General features: G+C 42.9%; 1 protein-coding gene across 12 annotated transcripts in view; it reads left to right on the forward strand.

Annotated features, from left to right (window-relative positions):
* KIF1A (kinesin family member 1A) overlaps positions 1–25,854 on the forward strand; it is a 120,392-nt gene that overhangs the window by 15,440 nt on the left and 79,098 nt on the right. For all 12 annotated transcript variants that reach the window (XM_035133283.2, XM_060274623.1, XM_060274625.1 and 9 more), the window contains exons 2-10: positions 316–476; positions 17,643–17,719; positions 18,801–18,980; positions 20,075–20,140; positions 21,687–21,865; positions 22,361–22,472; positions 23,551–23,628; positions 24,147–24,212; positions 25,501–25,518. In XM_035133283.2, the coding sequence (XP_034989174.1) occupies positions 371–476; positions 17,643–17,719; positions 18,801–18,980; positions 20,075–20,140; positions 21,687–21,865; positions 22,361–22,472; positions 23,551–23,628; positions 24,147–24,212; positions 25,501–25,518 (882 nt within the window). In that variant the 5' untranslated portion in view covers positions 316–370. The remainder of the gene's footprint in view (positions 1–315; positions 477–17,642; positions 17,720–18,800; positions 18,981–20,074; positions 20,141–21,686; positions 21,866–22,360; positions 22,473–23,550; positions 23,629–24,146; positions 24,213–25,500; positions 25,519–25,854) is intronic.

The following is a 25,854-nucleotide window of genomic DNA, read 5'->3' on the forward strand; positions in this document are numbered from 1 at the left end:
TATACTGGACCGAGGCCATTTAGGGCTTTAAAGGTCAGCACCAACACTTTGAACTGTGCTCGGAAACGTACTGGGAGCCAATGTAGATACACAGCTTGGGTACGCAGCTTGGAGTACTTCTTGATCTATTGCTGTCATTTGAGGCTCAGGTGGCCTTGGTGATGCGGAGAGACTTCCATCACCTTTGGCCCTATCTGGACCGGGATAGCCTAACTTCTGTGTGGGGCTGCCTCTGAAGACGGTTTCGAAACTTTAGCTGGTGCAGAATTCATTGGTTAGGTTGCCGTTCCTAACATCTCTTTCTTGTTTCTTCAGGGCATTTTCAGGAGTACAATCCTAGCAAGAGGAGTAAAACCTTCAAACCATCAGGATGGCAGGAGCTTCTGTAAAGGTGGCAGTGCGGGTGCGTCCTTTCAACTCCCGAGAAATGGGCAAGGACTCCAAATGTATCATACAGATGACAGGAAACACCACAAGTGAGTAATCATTGCGTATTTTTCTGCAAGACACTTCAGAGTGGGTTTGAGTGTCTTTCACATTACTTCTGTCATTTCTGATCAATAGTCCAGGAAAGAATGTGGAAGAGATAATGCAATTGTACTTGCTAATCATGGAGGTTTTTACAATTGCATTACAGAACATAGAAACGCTTATGTTGCATTTCTAATTCCACGTACCTGGGAGTACACTTTGGAGGGTAGGGGGAAAGAGAATTTTGCTTATGAAGGTTTCAGACAAGGTCTACCCTGAGGATTTGCTTTCCCTCATATCTGATATTGCTATGTGAGCATCTGAATTGTAGACCAGCAACATATTGCAAAAAGAGCTCAGCAACGCACCAACCAATTGATAGAAACAATTGTGTCTTTTCATTTATTTTCTGAAATGGCCTGATAGGGTGATACCAATTATTTGTAGATAAAAATACTTTTAAAAAATTACTCGATTGCCAAGAAATATTTATTTCTGAAAAAGCAGCTGGGGTGGGATTTATTTCAGGGTCATGGCACATGGGACAGTCTAATGTTTTGAGTCTTTACCATGACTCTAGCCCATATGTTCCCTCCATAGAATTCTAGAAGCTGCTAAGGGGAAAACTTTTCCTTTGTACTCCTAGAGGGTATTGCTAAGTTGCACGAGCTGCCTACATGGGAATTAAAGGGGAGAGGGCTGGGGATCAACACTTGTAGAAAGCGAAGGACCTGGAGAAGACTTCCCCCCACCAGCTATTTCGCACATACACATTGTCAGTGTTTTGAAAAAAGAAAAAGGTTCTGACCTCCTTTGCCTGGTCCTCGGACCCTAGTTGGAACAGAGTCCTTGGAAAAGATTACTTTGCAGAATGCTGGTTTTATTACAAAAACAAAAACTTCTCCAACCACGACCAACAGCTTTACACATAAAATGCAACCAGCTTTCTACCCTTCAACCAACCAACCAACCCAACCACCACAAACACCCCAAAAGATCATCCTATATATAGACAAGCATATTTGGGTGAAAGGTTGCATGAGTCATGCAGGCTTTGCCAATTCATTGTAGGCCGCTGACTCATGCTGACTCATTTTTTTTTAATTAAAGAAACAGTGGCTAATTTTTAAGCTGTGACACACATAACTACTTCTGTCTATTGAATCCAATGGCGTTTTGTCTGAGGTAAGTGAGGTTAGGATTGCTGCCTAAATCGCTTTATCTTCACCATGGTTCTGGACTTGCATTTATCTTACAAATGTAGATCTGGAACCAAACAGCTGGCAAAAGTGGCTTGGTGGTGGAAAGCATTGTTTGGGAGGTGTTACCCATGGGACCTGAGTGGTGGGTCTTCTTCACCAAGGCCAGGAACTCTTGCCCTTTTTTACTTCTAAAAACTTTTTTGATATTTTTTTAAAAAAACTTTGTTAGCAGGGCAGCTGGACACACTGCAATACACAGTACCAGTGAGACTTCACCCACCGCCTTAATTAACGTGCCCTTAACGAATTCTCCCTGAAAGCTGGTTGAAATGTGCATCTTTACATATAAAGTATATGTAGATTTGTGTCATGGGCCTGCACCCTGAGTATTTTAAGTGCCTACGGTAGCAATGACCTTGACTAAGTACTTTTATCCCTTTCCAGTTCTCACCAGAGGTGCTCCCTTACACCTGCCTTTGCCTTATGAGGAAAACATGAGAAATAGGACTCCTGTGTTTTATTTGTGATGCGCTGTTCCAAGGGCGTACCCACCACGGGGCAAGTTAGGGCAGCTGCCCTACTCTAGAAGCAGGGCTGGTGGGCAGAGGCGGAGCACAGCCCGGCGGAGCGCGAGTTCGCCATTCCCGCCGCGCCGCGCCGCACCCTCCCTCCAGCTCCCCGGCGCGCCCTCAGGCAAGGCCAAGCGCGGCGGGGAACCAGAGAGCGCGGCGCGGCGGGCGGGAACGCTGAACTCGCGCTCCGCTGGGCTGTGCTCCGCCTCCGCCCACCAGCCCTGCTTCTAGGGAGGGGCACAGTCCGGCAGAGCGCAAGTTCGCCGTTCCCGCCCACTTTGTGGCCCCTCCCCTTCCGTGCCTTGGCCCCTCCCCTTGCCCCCCCTAGTTTTGATCCTGGGTACGCCCATGCGCTGTTCTGCTCTTACAGACATTCAAATATAAAACAGCAAGTAGGAAGGAGCCGGGGAGATGCGAGGCTCTTGCCCTCCCAATGAGCCTCTTAAGGGCATATCTTATTTTCTGAACAGTGCTGCTGCTGTTGGTGTTTCCATGCTAATAGAAGCCTACAGTGACCCCAGAGCCAATGACCCAGAGACCTGCTGACAGTGAGGTTTCTATTGCCCAGAAGACAAAAGCAGCAATTGAAGAACCAAAGCAGCAAAATGACTAGCTAAGCCCCTCAGCTGGATATGAATGCTGGTTCTTTTTCCTTTTTTCCTTTTTGAGTCTCACTGAATTGAAGGACTCCAAACAGCTCAGCAGTTCTGTTTCCTTCAGTCCTAATAACACTTGATGTCAAATGCCTCAAGGTGTGTATGTGTGTACACCCACCCACCCATACACCAAGGGCTCACCCAGATTTCTTTTGTGTCATGTTTTGAGCACAGGTCAACACTTTAAAGCTACAAGAATATTCCACCCCCACCCTCCGTTGTTTTCCCTGGGAAAAGCCATGTTTAACCACTGAATCAGAGCAAATGACAATCAGATTTTCTGCAGATTGCCATTTGCTCCAATTCAGTGGTAAAATGAAGGTTTTCCCAGGTAAAGTGCCACGACAAAAACAAAACAAAACAAGTGCAGGAAGTCTGATCAAGATTAGAACAACAGCATGCTAAGGGGAGAGGATTAATATTTTCCTCCACCACCAGGACCCTGGGAAAAAAATTATCCCCATTCTACAAAAAGGGATAAGAAACAAACTACACTTATTGGCATCAATGAGAGATTCCTCCCCCCCCCCTTTGCTGTTTTCAGCACAGAGGTGAGACAGTTTCCCCCCAGGAACATGCCAGGGAATGGAGGGGCTAACTTTCCCTTCCCTGTGGGTGGGGGGAAAGGTTAAGCATCCCCATGCGCTGTGATTCCTCACCCAGACACTGCTGCAGTTCTACTTTAAACAAACAAATATTTACAAACAACAGATTTATTGTCACACATTGCTCAATCCTCTTATTTTTTGATTGAGGAAGGCAAATAAAGAAACATGGATGGGGACAGAAAATGTCATTGAAGAGATGGGGCTTGGTGTACTGATGGCTTAACGAGCATAAAGTGGACATGCATAGAAGTGGTGAAGAGTGCACTTCTATAGACGAGTGGGCACTTTAGCTGCCCTGTCCCCCAAAGAGTTATTTACAAAGTTTTAAAGCTGAGATGTAACTGAGTATGGGCCATAATAGAGAAAGGTCTATGGCACTCAAGATAATCCTACTGGAAATGGAGGAAACTGTTGTCCCATGTTGGAGAGTTTCAAGTAGACTCTACTACTTGGGGATCTTCATGTATTTTGTCTTGCACACATTTTCCAGAATGACACCACAAGGTTCCTGTCCCAGCATGAGAAACCCTTGCTTTCTTTATGCAAACCCATCACAAATTCCTTTTGTACTCTTGTTGTGTTTGTTTACATGCAGAGTCCATTTCTCGTCACTGAACGTGCAGTTTTGGTTGTCTCATGACAATCCAGATATTTGCTCTGCCTTTTTAAAAACTTCTGATTGAGCTGCACATGTGGCAACTGTGATTTCTCCCACTATCTGAGCTGCTCCTTTGGTCTTTCCACCTACCAACTTCCCCAACTGCTGTAGTGAGCAGAATTCTAGGTGTTCTGCACAGTGAGCAGGAAAAGAAGCCAACCAATATTGTTGTTGGCTTACACTAGCACAGACCACAAGCATTTTCTTTTGCTACTGTGGATAGAGCGACTAGGTCGCAACAATCCAGAAGTTAGTTCTGCCCCTTTAAATCCACCAGATAAGTGGGATACTTCACAGCCACAGTTTCTTCCAACCAGTGCCTCCAGGAGGTACGCAAGTGTATGCAGTACCGGCACCTTTGTTGTTGTTGTTAAAAAGTGTGGCACTTACCATTATTATTATTATTATTATTATTATTATTATTATTATTATTATTATTGAATACCCCATCCATCTGACTGTCACTGTAACAACTTCAGGGTGTGTACCAACACCTATTTTTCTAGAAAAAAAAGTACTTCCAACTGTTATTTCCATGGCCTGGTTCAGCTAGTAAAAGGAAAGTGTAAATACTTTTGCATTCCTGTTGCTCTGCCTCTTGGCTTCAGCTGCAGAATGTTGGTTCCCAGCATCACACTTTTGTTTCTATTGAACTATCACCCTCCCTAGAGCTCACTCACCAACCAACCAACCAACCAACCAACCACAGTGTCCCTGCAACTTCACTCTTCTCTGTTACTTCTGGAATGGACACCACAATTCAGCCTTTTCAAACAGCTTCAAGAACCAGTCTTAATTTCCTTCACCCCCCAGTCCATCTTTTGTTTTTGTTTTTTTCCTTTTAAGAGCCACACATGGGGCATTCTCTTTCTGCTGCATGCTGTGCCTTCCCTGAGAGGAAAAAAAGAGCCTTGCTTTACTTCCAGAGGCACATTAGCATTCCTGCAGTTGGTTGCTCCAGCTACTTTTCTCAATTCTGGCTCTTAACGGAGCAGAGAAAAATGGCTGAAGTGTCGGACTGAAGGGGAGGTTAGGTGTGGGATGGGAGTTGGTTCAGCATTTCTCTCCTTTTATTGTGAAACTAAGATCTTCCACCACCACTCCACTCTGTATGTGAATGAGGTGGACATGTAAATAAAGGTCCCACCATGCCTGAGTTGTTTCTGTGTTTTCAAAATTACCCAGGGTTGTATGCAATGTGTGCTAAGACGAATGTTCCATTTGTGCAGCAGAATAATTTCCTCCTCTTTCCCCCCTCCCACCCCCAAATCTGTTTTGGGGAGCAGATATGAGGATGGTATAGGGCATGCATGGGGGGGGGAAACAATCCTGCTGCACTAGTGCTAATCCTTGTGTCAGTGCACTTTTTAGTTACATACCACCCTCTCTGTCTCACAGTCTGCCAGATCCAGTCCTGCAGGTGAATTATCCTTTTAGGAGACTATCTGTAGCCACTAAGCCACACCTTAAAATGTTTCTATCAAATGTAAAATAACTAAGCAAGTATTAGAAATCACCCCAGAACTGGCCCTACTAAACATCTTCCAAGACAATAATGCCCACTCACATCACAATGAACTCATAACTCACCTACTCTCAGCAGTCAGAAACATCATAACCAGGCACTGGAAAGACCTGTCAGGAGTAAGCATGGATCAATGGTACCAAATAGTATGGGAAAACCGACTTACTAGAAAAAAAATTAACCAATAAACTGAAACTGACACGGGGACAAATAGAAGGAGATGCCTTCACCCTGGTATGGCTCCCCTTTATCACATACACAGCCCAACAAGACAACAAGAATCCACCAACAGCACATAAATCAATACAGTGGTATCTCGGGTTACGAACGCGATCCGTTCCGGGCCGCAGTTCGTAACCCGAAAAGTTCGTAACCCGAAAACGCCATTTTGCGCATGCGCAAAGTGCTATTTTCACACTTTGCGCATGCACAAATGCGCGCGACGCGAAAATACTTCCGGGTTTGCGCAGTTCGTAACCCGAGTTGCTCGTAACCCGAGGTGTTCGCAACCCGAGGTACGACTGTATGGCTAACCTGATTCAAAAACACCCACCCACCCCACTCAGACATGAAAACAAAGTTTAGCACAGCCAATCACAAACAAGCAACCACAGCCTAGGCCAACCCCAACTTCTCTCACCACCAAAGGAACACAAGCACTTAGCAAACAGAACCTGCACAAAACGATGCTGACGCAAAACCCCACACATACATTAACATTGCCACCTGACCCCACTCCCACCCACCATGGCCCTTTCCACCTCTTCCCCCCTTTTCTTCCTAATGTAATACTAAGGTCTCAACAAATGATTCTGACCTGTAGAAAATGTAACTTGAAAAAAGAGACATTGCAATACTTTTGTAAACCAAGAAATCTTTAATAAAAATACATTTTAAAAAATTCTTTCTGTACTCTAATAGTTACTTGAAGGCAAAAGCACATCTATTCATAGTCACTGGACAGCAAATTCGTCACAATATGTGCAGCACTAAGCCAGTTATACGTAGTGATTTTTATCGGATACACTTTGTGCTTCTACTCTCAGAGAGAAAAGAACATTTAATTTACAGTCATTGCCCCCCCCCCCAAATCAGCCACTGCTATCTTTCCTTAAAACTAGAATAAATTAAAACATGTATTGCAGCATTTATAGCTACTGGAAAGAAAAGAACAAAACAAAACAAAACAAAACAAAACAAAACACCAGAGTTAGATGTATGCAGGTTTGTGACAAGGGTATTAGCATGAGTCTGGGCAAAGTATGTGGTATTTTGGGGTATGTGTGGTGGTTTGGGGAATTATACTTGACTTCTAAAATATATGTGCCTCTGTCTTCAAATGTGCATGTCAGAAGCCTTTAAAAATGTATTTTTCTCAAATAAGAAAAACATAGCTATGTGATGGTCCAATGTCACAAATATCCACCAATCTGAAATATACAAGAATTCAAATACAGTAGACTACATAGGTAGATAAACTTTTAAAGAAATTCAGAACAAGAACAATTATGTCCTTTCCTAACTCACTGGCCTGGTTTGATCGTTCATGGAATGTATGCATCACATTGGTAAGTGGAAGATCTTTAACCACTTGGTGTTTTCAATTTCTTGACCCTAAATACCTGTTTCTATATTGGAGATGGGGAACCTAGGGCTCAACAGATTGTTATTGGGTTCCACTACCATCAGTATTGTCAATGCGTCAAGAATAATGGGACTTGTTCCATTGATGACTGTGCTCTTCAGGTGAGGGCTTCCTACAGTTGTCTCCATTCTACACAACATAGGAATTGGGCCTTTAGTGTTGTGGCACCTACCCATTGAAATTCCTTGCCCTTGGATATTAGATAGGTGCCATTTCTGAAGATAGATTTCTCTTTCAATAAAACTTTTAAACAGAGGCAGATTTAAGGCAGCATGACTGGTTCCATCACATAGTGAACTGAGCAAAACGAAAGATGAGAGGTGGTGGTGGTGGTGGGGGGGTGCAAAGGCGCTGCTTTGGAGCTGAGACTTTTCTCTTTTTAATATATATATAATTTTTATTATTATTAAATTTTCTGTTTTACAATTTCAAATACTCATTTTACATCCTTAAGATATCAGTGAGTTTCCTTCTCTTCCCATGATTCATTTTACATATCTTAAATCAAAGGCATATTTTGCAAAAACTATACCAATCAGTATCCTTTGGAGGAAGGGAGGATATAAAATCCTTATCCCTAATCTATACTTTTCAAATTTGGTTTTTAACATCCTCAAAACAATCCACATTCATTTAGTATTTCATTATTTGGGGGGTTCTAGGTGGCGATGTGGGATAAACCCCAGAGTCTAGGGCTTGCTGATGAGAAGGTTGGCGGTTCGAATCCCTGCAACGGGGTGAGCTCCCGTTGCTCGGTCCCAGCTTGGGCCACATGACCCGGAAGCTGTCTGCAGACAAACGCCGGCTCCCTCGGCCTATAGAGCGAGATGAGCGCCACAACCCCAGAGTCGGACACGACTGGACCTGATGGTCAGGGGCCCCTTTACCCTTTACCTTACCAACATGTGACTGTAGCAGCATCAAAGACTGCAGCTACCAGATAACTGCATGTTGCAAAATGTCATTCTAATAAAGTGGGATCAAATATATGATAGGCTTGTCACCAATTTTAGAAGGGGTCTCCATATTAGCTGTTCATTAGTTTGTATCCACCTGTTATTTTCTTGGATGTGTATATTTGCTGCAGAGATCATGCTTAAGGATCTTTCAACAGCTGTAACATTTTCTTGTTTCCCAGTTTCTATGAGATACTATCCTAGTGGCTTCATATCTGAAATATTGGGTGATGCTGCTTAGTAACAAAGGGCACAGCTGAGCACACAGCCAAGTGGGAAAATGAGGCTCTGCTCACTTGGCTGTCTCACTTCCTCTTTATATCACTTGGAGAAAAATGTCAATATAAGGCTTCATTATTTTTTTTATAAATCACAAAATAATCCTCATTAATTTAGGATCTGCTTCACTAAAGCTCCCCAATGTGCTTAATACTAAACATGCTGGTACCCCCTCCATCGTTTAATGATTTAGCTTTTGAAGAGATGCTAAAAAACACTCTATTTCAATGGGTGGTTTGTGAGAGTGCCATTTACAACAACAATTGAAGAAGGAAGCAGCTTTTGATTTCTAGTGAGCTGTGCTGGGTTTGCTTCAAGACTTGAAAGAGGTTTGTAACAGGACATGGTGCCAAGAAGCAGCACACTGCCAACGACATCTGGATGCTACCTCTAAGTAGGGTGAACAGATGCAAAGGAAGACAGGGGCCCTGTACCTTATGGGTGTAGTGTGTGTGAGAGTGAGAGAGAGACAGAATTTGACAACCACCACTTGTCACACAAATGTGAGGAAAATGGCACCTGCTGCATTTCCCCTTTCTACACAAATATAAGTACTAAAGGCTGTGCCCCTGCTCACTACACTCCTCTTGCCAACCTCACCTATCCTCACCCCCACCAAGCTCCTTCCCATACACTTTGCCAAACCCTCCCTTTTCCTTGGAGATAACCAAACCTCCCCTTAGAGCTTGCCAAACGACTCCCCTTTCCCCTACAATTGTTCTTCCATGGTTCACCTGTGCTGCCCTCCTCTGTCTCGCACTTCACTGCCCTTCTTATCCCCCCCCAGCAACTTTCTGAAGGCTGCTATCATGCTGTAGTTCACAGCACTGCCTGCTGGTGACAAAGGAAACTGTTGTATGACAACAGCCTTCCCTTATTATTATATATACATTTCTACAAATAATAAATAGCCCTCTTTTTGCTCTTTAACCTTTATATCTTACCCTTAAGTAAATATCACCTGGATATCCTTTTCAAATCTTATACAATCTGTCCAGAGACAATGGGTCTTAATTACTGGGGCTACACCAGCTTATAGAAACAAAATGCCAGTTAGTAGTTCCCACCAAGAATGGCATTCCACTCCTTATCCCTGATTTCCCGTTTTACTTTTCCAACAGACACTCTATAATGTGGAATCTAAATCCTGAGCATGCTTAGTACTCATTGACTTATTTCAGATTTTTTTAGCCCTTTCATTAAAATAAATTGTATTTTGGCAAACCTTGAGGTTCCCCCAAGTATGCTAGTACTCCATTTTGTTTTCCAATAGTTCTATTTTTGCTACAATCCTGTTAGTATCCGCCATTTGACTTCACTGTTAGGGGGAGTGATACTGTTGTGGCTTAAATATGCTGTCTGGTACTGGCATATAGATGTGTGTGTCTTTTACTTTATGTCAGCCCTGAGTTATGGACTATTTTGAAATAGCTCTCTGGGAAGCTCTGCTGGAGACCATCTGCGTAAAGCATGCAATTGCTGACATTTTGGTAATTAGCTGATTTGTTGTATGAATGTACTGTTTCCCACTGCTTCAATCAAGCAGAACTGCTGGCTGCTTTGTGGAGAGCAGCTGAGACCCTTAATGGTATTTCTGGGAATATTAAAAATCAGAGACTATTTCTGAATTCGTCCTGTTCTGGTTCTCTTGATTTCTTCATACTAATATCCTGTGGATGTGCTCCTTTTTGTGTATGTGGTCTTTCAACTTCAGCTGTGCAGTGATTCAGATGCTCAAATGAATCTTTGAAAAGATACCAGCTCTTATCTTCTGAGCTTTGTTGGGGCACATGCCCAGTTTATATTTTTAAAAAGGAAAATGATTATGGAAGGCACTGAAAACAGGACACTGAAGATCATTATGCCATTACCGTATATAATTCACATTCACAGTTGAGGCTGAAATCCAAATAAAAGGCTGAGATTCAAAGTGCTACTTTAGCACCCATGGGTTTGGGCATTCCCTGGTGAGTTCTTGATTCCCCACCCCTTTGAATTGCAAACCCACGTGCCACATCACAATAAGGTTTTGAAACTCATCTGTTGGTTTTTTTTTTAAAAAAAAAACCACAGCAAGCCCTGCAGCATGGAGAGCTGGTGTTTGCTGAAACTGTGTGGGTAGGGCAGGGACCAGCACCCTGGGCGGGCAGGCAGCATTTGAAATACCTGCTGCCCCAGCTAGGTGTGCACCAGTTGCTGGAACAGCTCTATAAAGCCTGCCTGTCCTGGGTGAGGGGCGTGCACCCCACCCCCAGAGAGGCCGCCCCTGAAGGGGAAACACCAAAGGGGGGTCATATCTTTGGGGGAGGTGCTTCAAGGATGGAATGAGGGTGCGGACCAAGTACCAGCCCCCTTGTGCTAAAATTATGGTTTTAATGGGGATGGGCTTTTAACTTGGATGGGTGTTGTTTATTTAGCAGGGTGGAGTTGTTTTGAATTGTTCTTAAGTGTTATATGTTAATTTGTATTTTTTGTTTTGTTTTATAAGGCTGATGAATATTCTACAGCCTTTTAAATTTGTTTGTGGGAGAGGGGGTTATTGTATTGTTTTTGTTGTAACTATTTACTTGTGTTTTTTACCTTGTATTTTTATCCTGTGCACCGCCCTGAGATAAAAAATTCATTACACAATAAAGCAGTTGGCATATATGGAATTCAGTGCACAGAATCAGAAAAGTGTAAGCAAATCCACAAAGCTCCCTGCATTATTTAATAGCAACGGCTTGTGTATTTGCCATAGAACTGCGTAAAGTAGAGCAGGGCTAGGTGGAATCTCAAGAGGCTGCCACAACAGACAAAGACATATGAGTCTTTGAGACATTGGCTATAAAACCTCTGGTGAAGAGATGGGGCGTTGTCTGCTTTGTTGGTTTAAATTTTTTCTCTTAAAAATGAAATGCCCTTTGTTAGCTGTGTATGGACATGATTTTCAGCCCTCTGAATTACAAAGCGAATGAAGCCTTTTTCTGGGTTCATGTACAGCAGGCTTATGGGGCAAAGGTTGAACGTAATCAGTCACTAAGGGACCAATTTGTGCAAAACAGATAATTGCATCAGCTGTGGCACAAAGGAGCAAACTATGATGCATAGAAGCAGGTGAGGAGTAATGAAGATGCAGATTGGCCTTTTACTGCAGCCTTTCTTCTCCCTGTACTTGTCTAGGATTCTCAAAAGTTAGGATTCTCAAAAGTTGCCATCTCCCCCTGTCTGGAATTCCTTGTCCCCTTCTTGTTCTCAGTGCTACAACAAATATAAAGTGAATATATTTTAATATTTCAATATTAATATATAAATATTATATATATATATTAATGGATATATTTTAATATTTCAATTCAAATAATAATCCCAAATATGTATTAAAAGCACAAAAATGTTAGGTGCTTCATTTTGTTATGGTATGCTATCCCTACCTGGGATGATGCTAATCAATGGCCTCAGGTGCGTCTCTGCTTCTTAGCTTCCTTTGCCTAACACAGGTATCCCCAAATTTCGGCCCTCCAGATGTTTTGGACTATAATTCCCATCTTCCCCAACCACTGATCCTGTTAGCTAGGGATCATGGGAGTTGTAGGCCAAAACATCTGGAGGGCCGCAGTTTGGGGATGCCTGGCTAACAGAACTGTTGTAAAAAATACTGAGATAAGTGTTAAAAAATATGTTTAGGCTGCAATCCTATATCCACCCTTGCTGTTAACTCAGTTGGGCAGACATGTATAGAATTGTGCTGTTAAAAGTGTAGGGGAATAACTGGCTATAATACTGAATGTTGAACACTTAAGCAAAAAAAACGGTCAGAATGAAAAAAAAGCAATACAGTACACACAAGATCAGTGTGTAAGCAAATAGCATATACCATGACTAAGGTTGCTGCTTATTTATTTTGATTCTTGCTACAACATTTCCTCTTGTCACAGTTCCATTGAATTCTCTACATCAAACACCACATATCCTTGATGCAGTCTTTTGTTTTCCCTATATTGTGTGCCACATTTTATCACTGTGTGGTGTGTACAGCAACATGTAATGCATCTCAGCACACAGTGGAGGAAAACAATGTTGCTGCATTTTTAACCACTAATGTATACGCAATCCCATCTTTTGCTGTAATTTGTTGCCACCCTTCCATGCCTTACTCCCCCCCCCCCTTCTGTAATAAAAGAACCTCCTCTTGGCAGAGTTGAGCCTCTTTTATTTGCATGGCACATCAGCTGCCTGCTAATTCTTCACTTAGCACCATCTTCTTATTCTGAAAGGTCATTTGAATGACGCCTAAACTTATAGATTTGCTATTTTAAGGATTGCCATTATTCTGTGTTTGTGCCTCTGTTTGCTGTCTCTTATTTTAAAATGCAATAAACAATTAAGGAACAGTGACAGAGCAAGCCAGTCTCAGTTCTTGGATTGCCATGGTAACATTCTCCACATCAGAGGAGAAGTGTGGTACAGAATTCAAAAGTATATGTTTGTTGCACTTGGATTTTAAATGACACTGAAGTGAAATCCTTGTTCTTTGGCTTGGTTAGAATCAAAAGTCTGGAAGGGTCATCAGAAGTATAGTCCAGCTGATCCAGACTCCTATAATGAGATGGTTTCATTGTACCAAACCCATTCCTATTTTGCTTTTTCAGTTCTGTTATTGAAGTCAGTTTGATTGGAGATTTCCCAAGGATTGAACATGGAACCATATGTTCTGCCACTATATGCTATTAGGGTTGCCAGACTCAATAGTGGACAGGACTTTTGTGCCTTTAATTGCCCTGCTCTCTTTTGAGTCTGGAAACCTTAAAGAGAAACCAGCAGACCCTTTGTTTAATTTCCAAGCAAAGGGTCTGCTGGTTTCTCTTTAAGGTTTCCAGACTCAAAAGAGAGCAGGGCAATTAAAGGCACAAAAGTCCTGTCCACTATTGAGTCTGGCAACCATATATGCTATGATTGTTCCTGCAACCTAAGCACGTTGCTTGATGCTCTATTCATCAGCGGCAACAAAATAAAACAAAAAAAGTCAGTCTGTTCTAGAAGTGGTTGGACTCTCCCTAAAGGATTAAGTTTGCAGTCTGGAACTGCTTATTTACCATGAAACATCATTAATTAAAGACTTAGGTAGCCTCTCTGTGGCTTCAAGTGCCTTTTATCAGCTTTGACTTTTATGCCAGCTGTGACCTTACTTGAATTTAGATAGCTTGGCCACAATTACCCATGGTCTCAGGGGCAGCCCATCCCATTTCGCCATCTGAGGCAAAATGGGAATTGCTGCCTCCTGGCCCCACCCACTGTACCTCACTTCCGCCGCTGCTCCCTGGCTCTCACCAAATAAGGTGGGCACCGGGGCACTCTTCCAAGTGATGCTGCTCTCTTGGCTTCTCCGCCCAGGGGCAAGGAAGACAAATGGCAACACTGCATGCTGGAATGCTGCCTCCTTGGCAGCAGAAGCGGTGTCCTAAAAATTGAAAGTGTGATCACTTCAAAATTGCCCACAATGGACGGGATACCTCTTCTGGTTCATGAGACAGTTTGCAGGGTTAAAGCATTATAACGATAATTGGAGATAAATTCTCAACCCATTCCATACTGAGTCTGGTACTGAGTGGTGAAACATTTGTGTGACAGCTCTGCAATGTGGGAGGGTGAAAAGCAATTATCGCTCTCTTTAGAAGTTTGTATCCTTTGCCGAAAGTCAATCTCAAGAAGGTTTCTTTTTAAGCACTGCGTTTTTAAAAATATAGAGAAAAAGAGCATTCCCCCCCATTTATGGAACACAGCAAGTCTTTAAGAATTTAGAAATGTATGGATTCAGAACTATAGTACAGGTAACCCCCCATTTACAAATGTTCAATATGTGTGTGACCCCCAACACGCGCATCACTTCGACCTTGGGTGTGACCCAAAACGTCACAAAAACATCAGAAAGGGGTGGGGGGGTACAGGGTGTTTGTGTATATTTGAAACACCATTGAAAATGCCTGCAATTTCACTTAAATGCATGTTGCCTTAGAACATAACTTCTGCGTAAATTAGGTGGGGGGTTGCCTATATTTCCACACATACTGTACATATTTTTTAAATTCAGAATGAAATGGATGGTAAGGACTCCAGAATATATATATAATTTATATGTGTCCAAGAGTGCTTTCTTATACTTATGGAACTATACAGGAAGCAGCAACAGTTGGTGGGGCTGAGCAGGGTAGGGTGCCCTTGTTCACATGGCATCCCAATGTAGAGATCACTGCCGGTAACTGAGAAGGGGATGGGCAAGGTAGCAAGGAAGCTGATATGGTACGGGCGCAGGTGCAGGAGCATTGGATTGGCTCCACCACTGTGCCCGCACCACACCAAACTCCCTTCCACCCAGGGGTGCCAGCTTGAATAAAATGGGGGTGGGGGTAAGCATAATCGATCACAAGATGTGGCCCATACACACCATTTGAATAGCAATGCCCAGCAACATTTGAGGGGTGGCCCCCTCAAATATTTTATTGGGGCCAAAGTGACCTTGGCTTCCAGGAGCTGCCTCCTCTGCCTCCACCCAATCCCTCTTCCTCATGTTTACTAGCAGAAACCTCCATGTTGGCAAGCTGGGTGAGCAATGCCACCTCACCCCACCCCACCAGCTGATGCCAAATGTATACTGAATTCTATCCCTAGCTGAATATAAAAGCATTTTATGACACCCCAGTGAACTGAAAATGAACACAACCTATGAATGCTTACCCACTCCTTCCCTTTTCCATTCAGAGGTTATAATAGTTTGTTTTTGTTTCATTGATTAATAACAAAACTCAACTAAAAATTAGGGTTGTATCCAACACTGTGGCCATTGGGACTTCCCTGTTGCTCTCCTCTCCCCAAGCCCCTGGCAAATCTAGTTTTGAGGGATCCCCAACCCTCTAGAGCAGATTCTGAGGATGCAGAGTGAGTTGCAGGGCAGAGGAGAAAAGGGGGAAGTTGCACTGAGCAAGTGGAACGGCAGCATTGAATGCAACCTAATAATAATAATAATAATAATAATAATAATAATAATATGCAATCCTATTTGTTCCTGCTTAGAAGCTAGTCTCATTGAGTTCAATGCACCCTAAAATGCAGAGTTCTGGGAGAAAGTGGAATGAATTGTTGCTGGGGAGTGGCAGAATCAAGGGCCATCCCTATAAGGAAGTGTTAGATGGCTGGTTAGCTAGTTGCTGTACATATGAGTCATGATAGCTTTCTGGCTGAATAATAAGGGTGAGTGGCTCACATTAAGGACACTCTGCCACTTGCTGTTTCTGACGTGTGGGAGACTCGTCATAGCTGTGTCTGCAGCTAGCTCTAGTAACTGATGCACATAACCACTGACCTTGCCATGTTTGCTGTCAGCTATGCTTATCAATTACCTCTGAGTCCCTTACATCAAGACTCATGGTTAATGACCCTTCTGTGGTCTTAAGAGCACTGCTTGCTACGAAGGTAAAGCTCTGCTATACACTCATTCCATGTCTCTCTACTCAGGCCAGCACTGTGTCGAATGTTTTAGGCCTATTTTGTTGCTGCATAGCATACCAGCAAAAAGAAGCACTTGGTTGCTGTAAATGGAGGCATACTGTTACCACAGATGGATGTACAAATGCTCCTTCCTATGTATGATAGGAAGCAGCACACCGAAACTGAAAGTCTAATGCACATGCAACAACAACAACAACAACAACAACAACAACAACAACAACAACAACAACAACAACAACATGATTTAGTGCCTACACTGAACAGCTGTAGAAACAATATACAGAGTTCCTACCAAAGGTGCTGACTTGCCCCCCACATTGTGGGGGCACATGATGTGCCACGTTACATGTCACATGACGCATCCTGTCCCCAGCTGGCATGCGAGTGCTTGTGTGTCGGGCCGGGAACTGCAATGTTCCCACCCACAGGCTTCTAATCAAAAAGATTATGCCTTAAGGTTGTGGAATAACCTTATTTATTTCCCTAGGCTTTTATGTGCATTCTAATGTATTAATGATTTTTTAAGTATGCTGTTCATGCTTTTTTTGTATTTTATCATGCTTTTGTAAACTGCTCTTGAAACTTCTGCTGAAACCATTTAAGTAAAAATAGCCCCCCTTGCAAGGTCAGGAGCTGCTTCCTTTCCTCTCTGCATTCCCCAAGGGACATGAAACCCAACTATACTGAGTAGCATTTGGCTGCTGACTCATTTGTAGGCTGTTTATGATCATGTTCAGTGGATGAAATCACTGTGTGTCCCCCCCCTCCGATTTGCATTGTTGTTTTAAGCAGGTTTCTTGTATTTTTATGTAAGCTGCTTTATGGATTGGAAAAACACCATATTAAAAAAAATCTAAATAAATACATTATATCGGGCTGTGGATATTATGCAGTGGGAGGGAGCTTATGCATGTGATCTGATCCCACACCAGGAGTGTGTGTGTGAGAGAGCGGGGGGCAGCCTAAAGACCCAGGAAGTCAGCCTTATTTCTGTAGTCATGTTATTCATGTGCATGTCCCCACAGTGTGGTATCACATCATGCTAAAGTCTCTTTGGACGTGAAGAGCCACCTGCATTGGCTGCATCATGATTTACATTGCTAAGACCTTTTTGGATAAACCAAACAGATAATTAGAAATCATCCAAGAGCTCATAGCAGCTGTAGATGGCTTTAATGGCCCAGCAATCAACACATCTGCCTTCTGTGGGAGGATATCGCTGAATGGAAGAATTTAAGAACATAATAGTTGAATGTATGTCTCTGTGTTGGGGGACTATATGCTTCGTCTCAGCTTCTGATTTGATCCTGGAATGCCCATATTCCACTGCCATTGCTGCCCCCACTGAGCTCAGGGAGGAGTATGGCGGCAGCCGCGAGAGAGCTCCCGTTGCCTCTCCATGGTCTCTCCACGGCTGCTGCCGACCTCCTCCCTTGGGCAGCTCACAGCGGCTGCTGTGATCCTTTGCATGCAAAAGTAGGGACCTGGATGCCTCAAAGCAACAATTATTCTATTGAAACGTAGAAATGCTGGTTGCCGAGGGTTCATATCATATTATGGTTTCCCCCTCTCTGTTTCTTCTTAGCTATCATTAACCCAAAGCAGCCCAAGGAGACACCAAAAAGTTTCAACTTTGACTATTCCTATTGGTCTCACACAACAGTAAGTAGACACTAAACTACAACTGGGGATGCATTTGCTTTTGCATACAGTGGTACCTCGAGTTACAAACGCTTCAGGTTACAAACTCCGCTTACCTGGAAGAGTTACCTCAAGTTGAGAACTTTGCCCCAGGATGAGAATGGAAATTGTGTGCCGGCGGCGCAGCGACAGCAAAAGGCCCCATTAGCGAAAGCACGCCTCTAGTTAAGAGCAGTTAAAAACGGAACTCTGGAACAAATTAAGTTCGTAACTAGAGGTACCACTGTACTATTAAGTTGGCTTAGCATTGGGCTTGGATTTTGAAGTTACTGTATAGTGAGATGCTCCTGAATAAATATTTGTCTAAAAATAATTCAAGGCAATTATTCAGTAAGTGGTTTTGAACAAGAAATAATTTTGAGGAGTAATCACAAGCAATTCATGGACAAATAGCAGGGAAACTGTGACTCAGCTGCTCTCTGTATTTGTACAGCTGGGTTTATGGGCCTTTTTATTTTATCTGCCTAATATATACTCCAAAAGATATTCATCAGGGTAGTGCTGTTCAACGTTACATCAGTTGGAGTCAAATGCCTCAGTGATTACTTCAGTTACAATACTAATATAGCATCAATAGAAATCTTTCTGAGGCCCACCATGTCATAACAGTGGGTCAACTGAATATAGATCAAATATAGGATGATTATTATGCTATACACTTTAGTGGAATTTAGCGTAATTCTGCAGGGCAGTTTGGGTTGCCATTTTCCAAATGGCTACATAGCGTTATGCATTATGTCTTCTAAACCTTGAAAGAAATCATTTGAGAAGATCCTCCTCTGCTGGAAGGCTCCAAATTCCATCCTGAGTTCGTATTTTTGCTCCAATAATTGCTCAGAAGTAATAGCACACACACAAAAATATTCTGATCAAACTGCTCCAATGTGAGGTTGTAGCAATTCTGATATGTTTTTAGAATAGTTCCTGTTTAAAAAACAAACGGACAACATGCCATGGAAAGGGGAGAAGAGTTCTCTTCTTTTTTCTTTTGATGCTTTCTCAGCATTCCTCATCTCATTCCCCATTATCTTTTTCTTAATAGCCTGAAGACATCAACTATGCTTCTCAAAAGCAAGTGTACCGGGACATTGGGGAAGAGATGCTGCAGCATGCTTTTGAAGGTTATAATGTCTGCATATTTGCCTATGGCCAGACTGGGGCTGGCAAGTCCTACACTATGATGGGCAGACAGGAGAAGGACCAACAAGGCATAATCCCCCAGGTAACTATAACAACAAGAGAATGCAGCTAGAAACTTACAAGCAGGTCCAGGAAAGGGGTGCTTGGGGTGGCCTTTGGAAAGGGAATAACTATAAGAAAGGTCAGGAGGGTGTGGAACAGTTAAGTTGGTGAGCGGCAATAAAGAGAGTGTGGAATTCCATGGGCTCATTGAGAAAATGGAAAGTACCACCTCGTGGTAGGTGAGTTAAAGGGGACACCAATAATATCTCTGGGAGGCCATAACTGAGCTGAAGGGCAGTGGCTGTTGATTCAACCCATGAAGGAACCCAGGAAACCATGAGGGAAGACAGGGAAAAAGAGAGCATGGGCGTTGGAGAGAAGATACATTCCATTATTTTGCGAAGCAACACAAGGCTAAGGGCCCCCGTTGACACCTCTGTCCATCAATTGGCTGAAGTAAATCATTGACTGTGCAGGGGGGAGCAAATGAGAGAGAACTCAGGGCTACTGGCTGGACAAGAGATTTAGCTGAAAATTTACTCAAAGCTACCAGTATGGTCTTTGTTTCAGTGAAGGGATGAACTTATATGTGGAGCTACCCTAGCTATAAATGGGACACGGGTGGTGCTGTGGTCTAAACCACAGAGCCTAGGGTTTGCTGATCAGAAGGTCGGTGGTTTGAATCCCCACGACGGGGTAAGCTCCCATTGTTCGGTCCCAGCTCCTGCCCACCTAGCAGTTTGAAAGCATGTCAAGTGCAAGTAGATAAATAGGTATCGCTCCGGCGGGAAGGTAAACGGTGTTTCCGTGCGCTGCTCTGGTGTGCCAGAAGCGGCTTAGTCATGCTGGCCACATGACCCGGAAGCTGGCTGCAGACAAACGCCGGCTCCCTCGGCCTATAGAGCGAGATGAGCGCGCAATCCCAGAGTCGTCCGCGACTGGACCAAACGGTCAGGGGTGCCTTTACCTTTACTCTAGCTATATCCCAGCTATCCCAGTGACATAGATTTTCTTGTTCAACAAACATATAGATAGAAATCTAGGCAGCTGCCAAATTACTGATAGATTCTGAGTAAATGGTGCTATTGTCGCGGATAAATGCAGCTCTTTTTCTTTCCTTCTGATGTTATGCAGCTTTGTGAGGATCTTTTCTCTCGAATCAATGACACAACGAATGACAACATGTCATACTCAGTGGAGGTAAGAACTGATACTCAGTCATAGTCTATACTTCCTTTGGGGTAAGATAGAATATAGTGAGCATGAATGTAAGTTATATCGGCGTGTGGAAACACAAAGATTATGAATTGACAACAACAACAAAAGTTACAGAATAGTGTTCTATTAAAATCTTAGGGACCAGGTAAAAAAGAAGGCAAGACTCCTGACCTTTAATAGTTGTTTAGAAGAAAGGATTTCAGCAGCTATGGCTTTTTAATGCGAAATTCTCTTTTCTACACAACTGTTAGGTGAAGCAGCCCTGTCTTCTTCTTTTTATCTCTCCACCCTAGGGGTTCACTATGTTTACACTTAGGTACAAATTTAGTGGGCAGCAGCTGCCTTAGGGTTCACCCACATGTCTGTTCGCCCTGCTGCTTTCCCCCAAGAAATCTCGTAGTTTAGCATTGAATTGGAACAAATGGCAGTTGTGTTTTCTGTGGGTTGCTGTTTGTTCCGATTTAGTGCTAAACAGCAGGTTTTGCAGGGGAAAACGGTGGGGCAAATGCAAAACTGCTTGGATAAGCAGCAGTGTGGACAAGCCTTTAGTCAGCTTTCAGTGTTAACGTGATGATCCTGCACAGCTGTGCTCCCTCCTCCCCTTATCAGATGAATAATATGCAGCTCTGCTCACAAAGCAGCTCCCTTTTGAAAATTCGCTTCTGTTAGCACTATCTGCTGTGCATATTTCTTTTTACACATCTGTCTTCAGGGTTTGAAAAGCTTGTGAAGAGAGTACTGGGTAAAAAGTGCAATCCAAAGAAAGTTTGAGCTATCAGTGGAACACAGAGCTATCAGATGATTAATTATTTGGAAGTATGTCCCATTGTGTTCAGTGGGCCTTACTTTCAGATAAGTGTGCACAGCATTCTGCTTAACCTCCATCAGCATACAAATCAATATGGCTGACCTAATCAAAACACCCACCCCACTCACGCAAGAAACCAAAGATCACCACAGCCAATCACAGATGAACTATGACATCCTACGCCAACTCCCGACCTCTCTCACCAACAAAGGAACAAAAGCAAACAACAGAAAACATGCACAAACAACGCTGACACTAAACCCCTACATGTATTAAGGAAAATAGAAACATCGGCACCCCACCCCACCCTCCTCCCCACCCACCTTTTCCCACCACCCTCTCCCCAATGTCTCAACAAAGAAGATCGATGTATAAAAATGATACATGGAAAAAATATGAGATATTGTACTACCTTTGTAAACCACGAAAATCCTTAATTTTTTTTAAAAATTGTGTTCCTAAACCCCTTTGATCTGTTCGTAGATTTTCTTTGTGAGGTCTTCCCAAAGAACTTCTCCCAACTCACTGTTTGGAAATAATATATTGTAGGCTGAGGTCAGAGGCATTTTGTTTTATTGTGTTCTGAAGAGATAACTTGCATTGTGTGTGTATCAGGTAGTGTCCACAAGATGTGCCTTCTCCTATGCAGCTGTGCTTATGTTCAAATAGATCCCGTTTTTCAGTGCATAATTCCCATTGTCTGCACATTGTGCCCCACAGGTGAGCTACATGGAAATATACTGTGAGCGTGTGCGTGACCTCCTGAACCCCAAGAACAAAGGAAACCTGAGGGTGAGAGAGCACCCACTCCTTGGACCATACGTCGAAGATCTCTCGAAACTAGCTGTCATGTCCTATAATGACATCCAGGATCTAATGGACTCTGGAAACAAAGCCAGGTACAAAAAAAAACCTGCAGGAAGGCCTACCTCATTCTCCCATGGAGTCATGAATCTAATTGTTATTCAGAGCTCTTTCCATCAGAGGTCTTTGTGGCAAGGGGGGTTATCGGGGGGCTGAGGTTGCATAAGGGGACAGTTGATGGTACTGGGACATGAGGACCCCCTAGCAAACCCGTGGCTCTCCAGATGTTGGACTACAACTGCTATAAATCTCTGACCATTGACAATGATGGCTGCAGCTGATGGGAGGTTCATGGGTTTCCCATTCCTGTTTTAAAGAATTGCTTAAGCACTTGAGCACTGTTTAGAATCTTAATTACCAGCCTGGACTCCTGCCTTGTCAGCCTTGCTTCCAAATTGAATGAGGCTTTTGAGACCTTGGAGAAAGACCTCCTTATAGCATTGGATCTTTGCAAGTAGAAAGTGAAACTTGGATTACCAATTTAAGCAGAAATAGAAATTTAACACTTCACTGTTGTTCTTGCTCAACAGGACGGTGGCTGCCACCAATATGAATGAAACCAGCAGCCGCTCACATGCCGTCTTCAACATTATCTTCACCCAGAAACGGCATGATGCAGAGACTGACATCACCACTGAGAAGGTGAGTGTAGGCAGACCAGTAAAAGTTGGTGTTCCTGCCAGCAGCGCAAGAGGTTAGGGGTGGAATGGGTTCAGCCTCCTGCCACCTTCCTTGTTACAACTACACGGCCATGACTCAGCCTCTGACCTCAGCTGGGCAAAGATCATCATTGTACAAAAAAATGAGGTGAAGATAGCTTGATGGGTTGCTTAGAAGACGAACCTGCTACAGTATTCCTTAATCTTCCTTACATTTCCTTTGCAAAGCCCTCCATCCACCAATGAATTAGAGTTGGGTCTGGGAGTAAAAAAAAAATCATCAGAATATGCTCAAACTTTGTGTTGTCAGAACTTTCACCAAAATATATGGATACTAGGAATGTAAAAAGAGTGGGATCATACCAAAGGTTAATCTAACTCAGCAACCAGATGTTTCCAATAAGCCCACCAGCAGAGCTTGATGGCAGTAGTCCTCTGCTGCTGGCTCTGAACATGGAAGTGCCATGTAGCCATCGTGGTTATTAGCCTTAAGGCCTATGTACCTTTAATGGGTCTGGATCCTCTGGATATTGGATCCTCTGGACTGCTGTAAGAGTTGGGACAAATGTGGTCATCATGGGGAGCCCCATTGCGCAAGCATCTTGTGTTGTTATGGTTTCTTGGTTGTTTTTATTGTACATTGCCTTGAGTTTTGTTATTGACAGAAAGGAAATGAACAAGTTTTAATTTTAAAAAACATTGGAAAAAACACAGAAACAGTTCTCAGTTTAGCCTGTCTAGTCAGCACTTGTGCGATAAGTGGAGTGAAGGATTTCCTTCTGAATGACACTCTTAAGGCTTCCAACATCTTGACTGCATGTGGCCCTTCTAGTGTCACGCCAAGCAAGAGTTGGGATGAGTTCAACACTTTCATTTGAACAAAGCATTTGCTGCTAAACTGTTGTGCCTTGTTATGAAACATCATCGTGGTCATGCGTTCTATTTCTTTGCTGCCTTTCTTGCATCACTCAAAAGTGGCATATGTCAGTACCTAGGTGGCCTCCTGTTCAAGTGGTAGATATCATAGGCAACAAGTTCCTCATCTGTTTTTCTGATTTCAGGTCAGCAAAATTAGCTTAGTGGATCTTGCAGGGAGTGAACGAGCTGATTCCACAGGAGCAAAAGGCACAAGACTGAAGGTAAGAGAAGGAACCAAATTAAACTAGAAATAGATGCATGTATCTTTATTATATGTAGGATTGGGTATACCAAGCCCAGACACTATGGCATAAGATCTGTTGGAAAATACAAAAACAAAAAAAAAAAACCCTGAAATGTATGAAATTGTCCTGGTAATTATCACTATTCATGTACCAGTCCTTTTCTACAGTCCATACTTGCTCATATTCCATTCTTTTCCATTTCAGTCATTTTGCTGCTGGTTCCTTCTTGCCTAACTATTAATGCCATCCCATATTGCTGCCCTTCATTCATTCTGGTTGAGAAACAGGCAAAGCTGTCTGTCACTGCATGGGAGTGGAGTTTCACCAAATTATTGTTATTGTTATTGTTATTATTCAGGAGGTAACTTCTCAAGGGAGTAATTCTTAATCCTGATGGTTGTGTGAAGCAGAATGTCCTCAGCAGTTGAAATTTCTTTGTGAAAAGTTTGTGTTGGAATTAGTTGCTCCAAATAAGGATTGTCTTGTTCTTACAGGAAGGAGCAAACATCAATAAATCACTCACTACGCTGGGGAAGGTGATTTCTGCTCTGGCTGAGATGGTAAGGATTGATAGTTGTGAGTTTATATACAGAGTTTACATCTCTCAATACACACTCTGCAATGCTTCACAATAATTGCTCGGCCATTTGGTTCCTGGAGCAGCTATGAATCTATTATTATTATTATTATTATTATTATTATTATTATTATTATTATTATTATTATTATTATTTCTATACTGCCTTTCATCTGAGGATCACAGGGCAGTTTATACTATAAAAACACAAAAATGCATACCATAATAACAAACAAAAGCAATATTCTCCCCTCCACCACTCCACCGTTTAAAAGGCCTGAGAAGAGGAATTAGGCTTTTTTCTTTAAGCCCCCATCTCCTTATGTGCTTTTTGGATTGGGGTGGGGGGAAGGGAATCTGATAATCAAAACAGGAAATTTCCAATACATTTAAGTTTCTAAAATTAAGTCTAATGTCCACAAATGTTATGTGAAAAACAAAACAAAGACAGGACATTTTTGTTAATTGTTTCTTTAAAAATTAAGATGCAAGAGAACTATATCTGTAAAGAATAATTATATTTGTTTGAAAACATTCTAGCAGCTCTTAATCATACAAGATGTAGTTGACTTGAGTTGAAAGGTCTGAACACTTTAGGAATGGATCTTAGCGGGAGAAAACCTTTGTATGGCTGACATATGCTCCTTATTTTGTCAAGGCTAGCACCCTATCTTCCACACCACTATAATTCTATGAACCTTACCTCTGAACTGTGATGGGCAGAGCAATCCTAAGACTAGGTTGGGGAGTAGCAAGGTGGAGCAACCGCTGCTTCCCAAACTCTGCTGCTTGTGCTGACTAGGTCAGAATATGCCTCTTGGGGGTAGGGGGAGTCCTTTTTTGCTACACGAGCTTGAGGCTGGCACAGCAGAGAGGCCACAGGGTTGGTTGGGATATCTTCAGGACTTTGGATTGGCCTGCCCCCAAATTTTCTGTCTCAGGGCTTTCCCAGACTTTACTGATGGCCAGAGAGAACTGCTATTGGTAGTTTCCTGCCACACTGAGTACAGAGCTCTCCTCACCAGTGGAAGTTGGCAGAGGGTTCCTTGCACCTTATCCTGACCCCCTCCATTTGCACAGAACTAGGTTAGGATTGCATCAAAAATGCTCTCCATCTGGGCATGTGGGTATTATATCTGGCTTGTGAAGTCAGGACGTTGGTCCCATTTTCTTATTTCCATTAGTCCCCAAATCCAATTCTTATTTTATTTGACCCATTTTAGTAATACATGTTCATGCAATTCTAATCAGTATCTCTGGTTTCTTTTCAGGATTCAGGACCAAATAAGGTAAATACCTGTGCTTTAGAGGTGGTTATAGGAATGAGCTGATCTCCCTTGTTCTCTTCCATAACTAGCTTGGAGACATAGGTGCCACCTCATGCCAAAGATTGTGGGTGCCCGCAACAAAGGGCTTCAACTTTGCCCATTGGTTTTGTGGAGGCCCACATCTTCTTGTGGCTGCAGCTACAATCCTATACATCTTCCAGATGTGCAGTCGTACCTTGGCTCCCGAATGCCTTGGGAGTCGAACCTTCCAGCTCCCGAATGATCAAAAACCCGGAGTGTTCCAGTTTTTGAACATTCTTTCAGAAGCCAACCGTCCAACGGGGCTTCCGATTGGCT

Source organism: Zootoca vivipara, chromosome 5 (assembly GCF_963506605.1).
Source record: "Zootoca vivipara chromosome 5, rZooViv1.1, whole genome shotgun sequence".
Taxonomy (NCBI): Eukaryota; Metazoa; Chordata; class Lepidosauria; order Squamata; family Lacertidae; genus Zootoca; species Zootoca vivipara.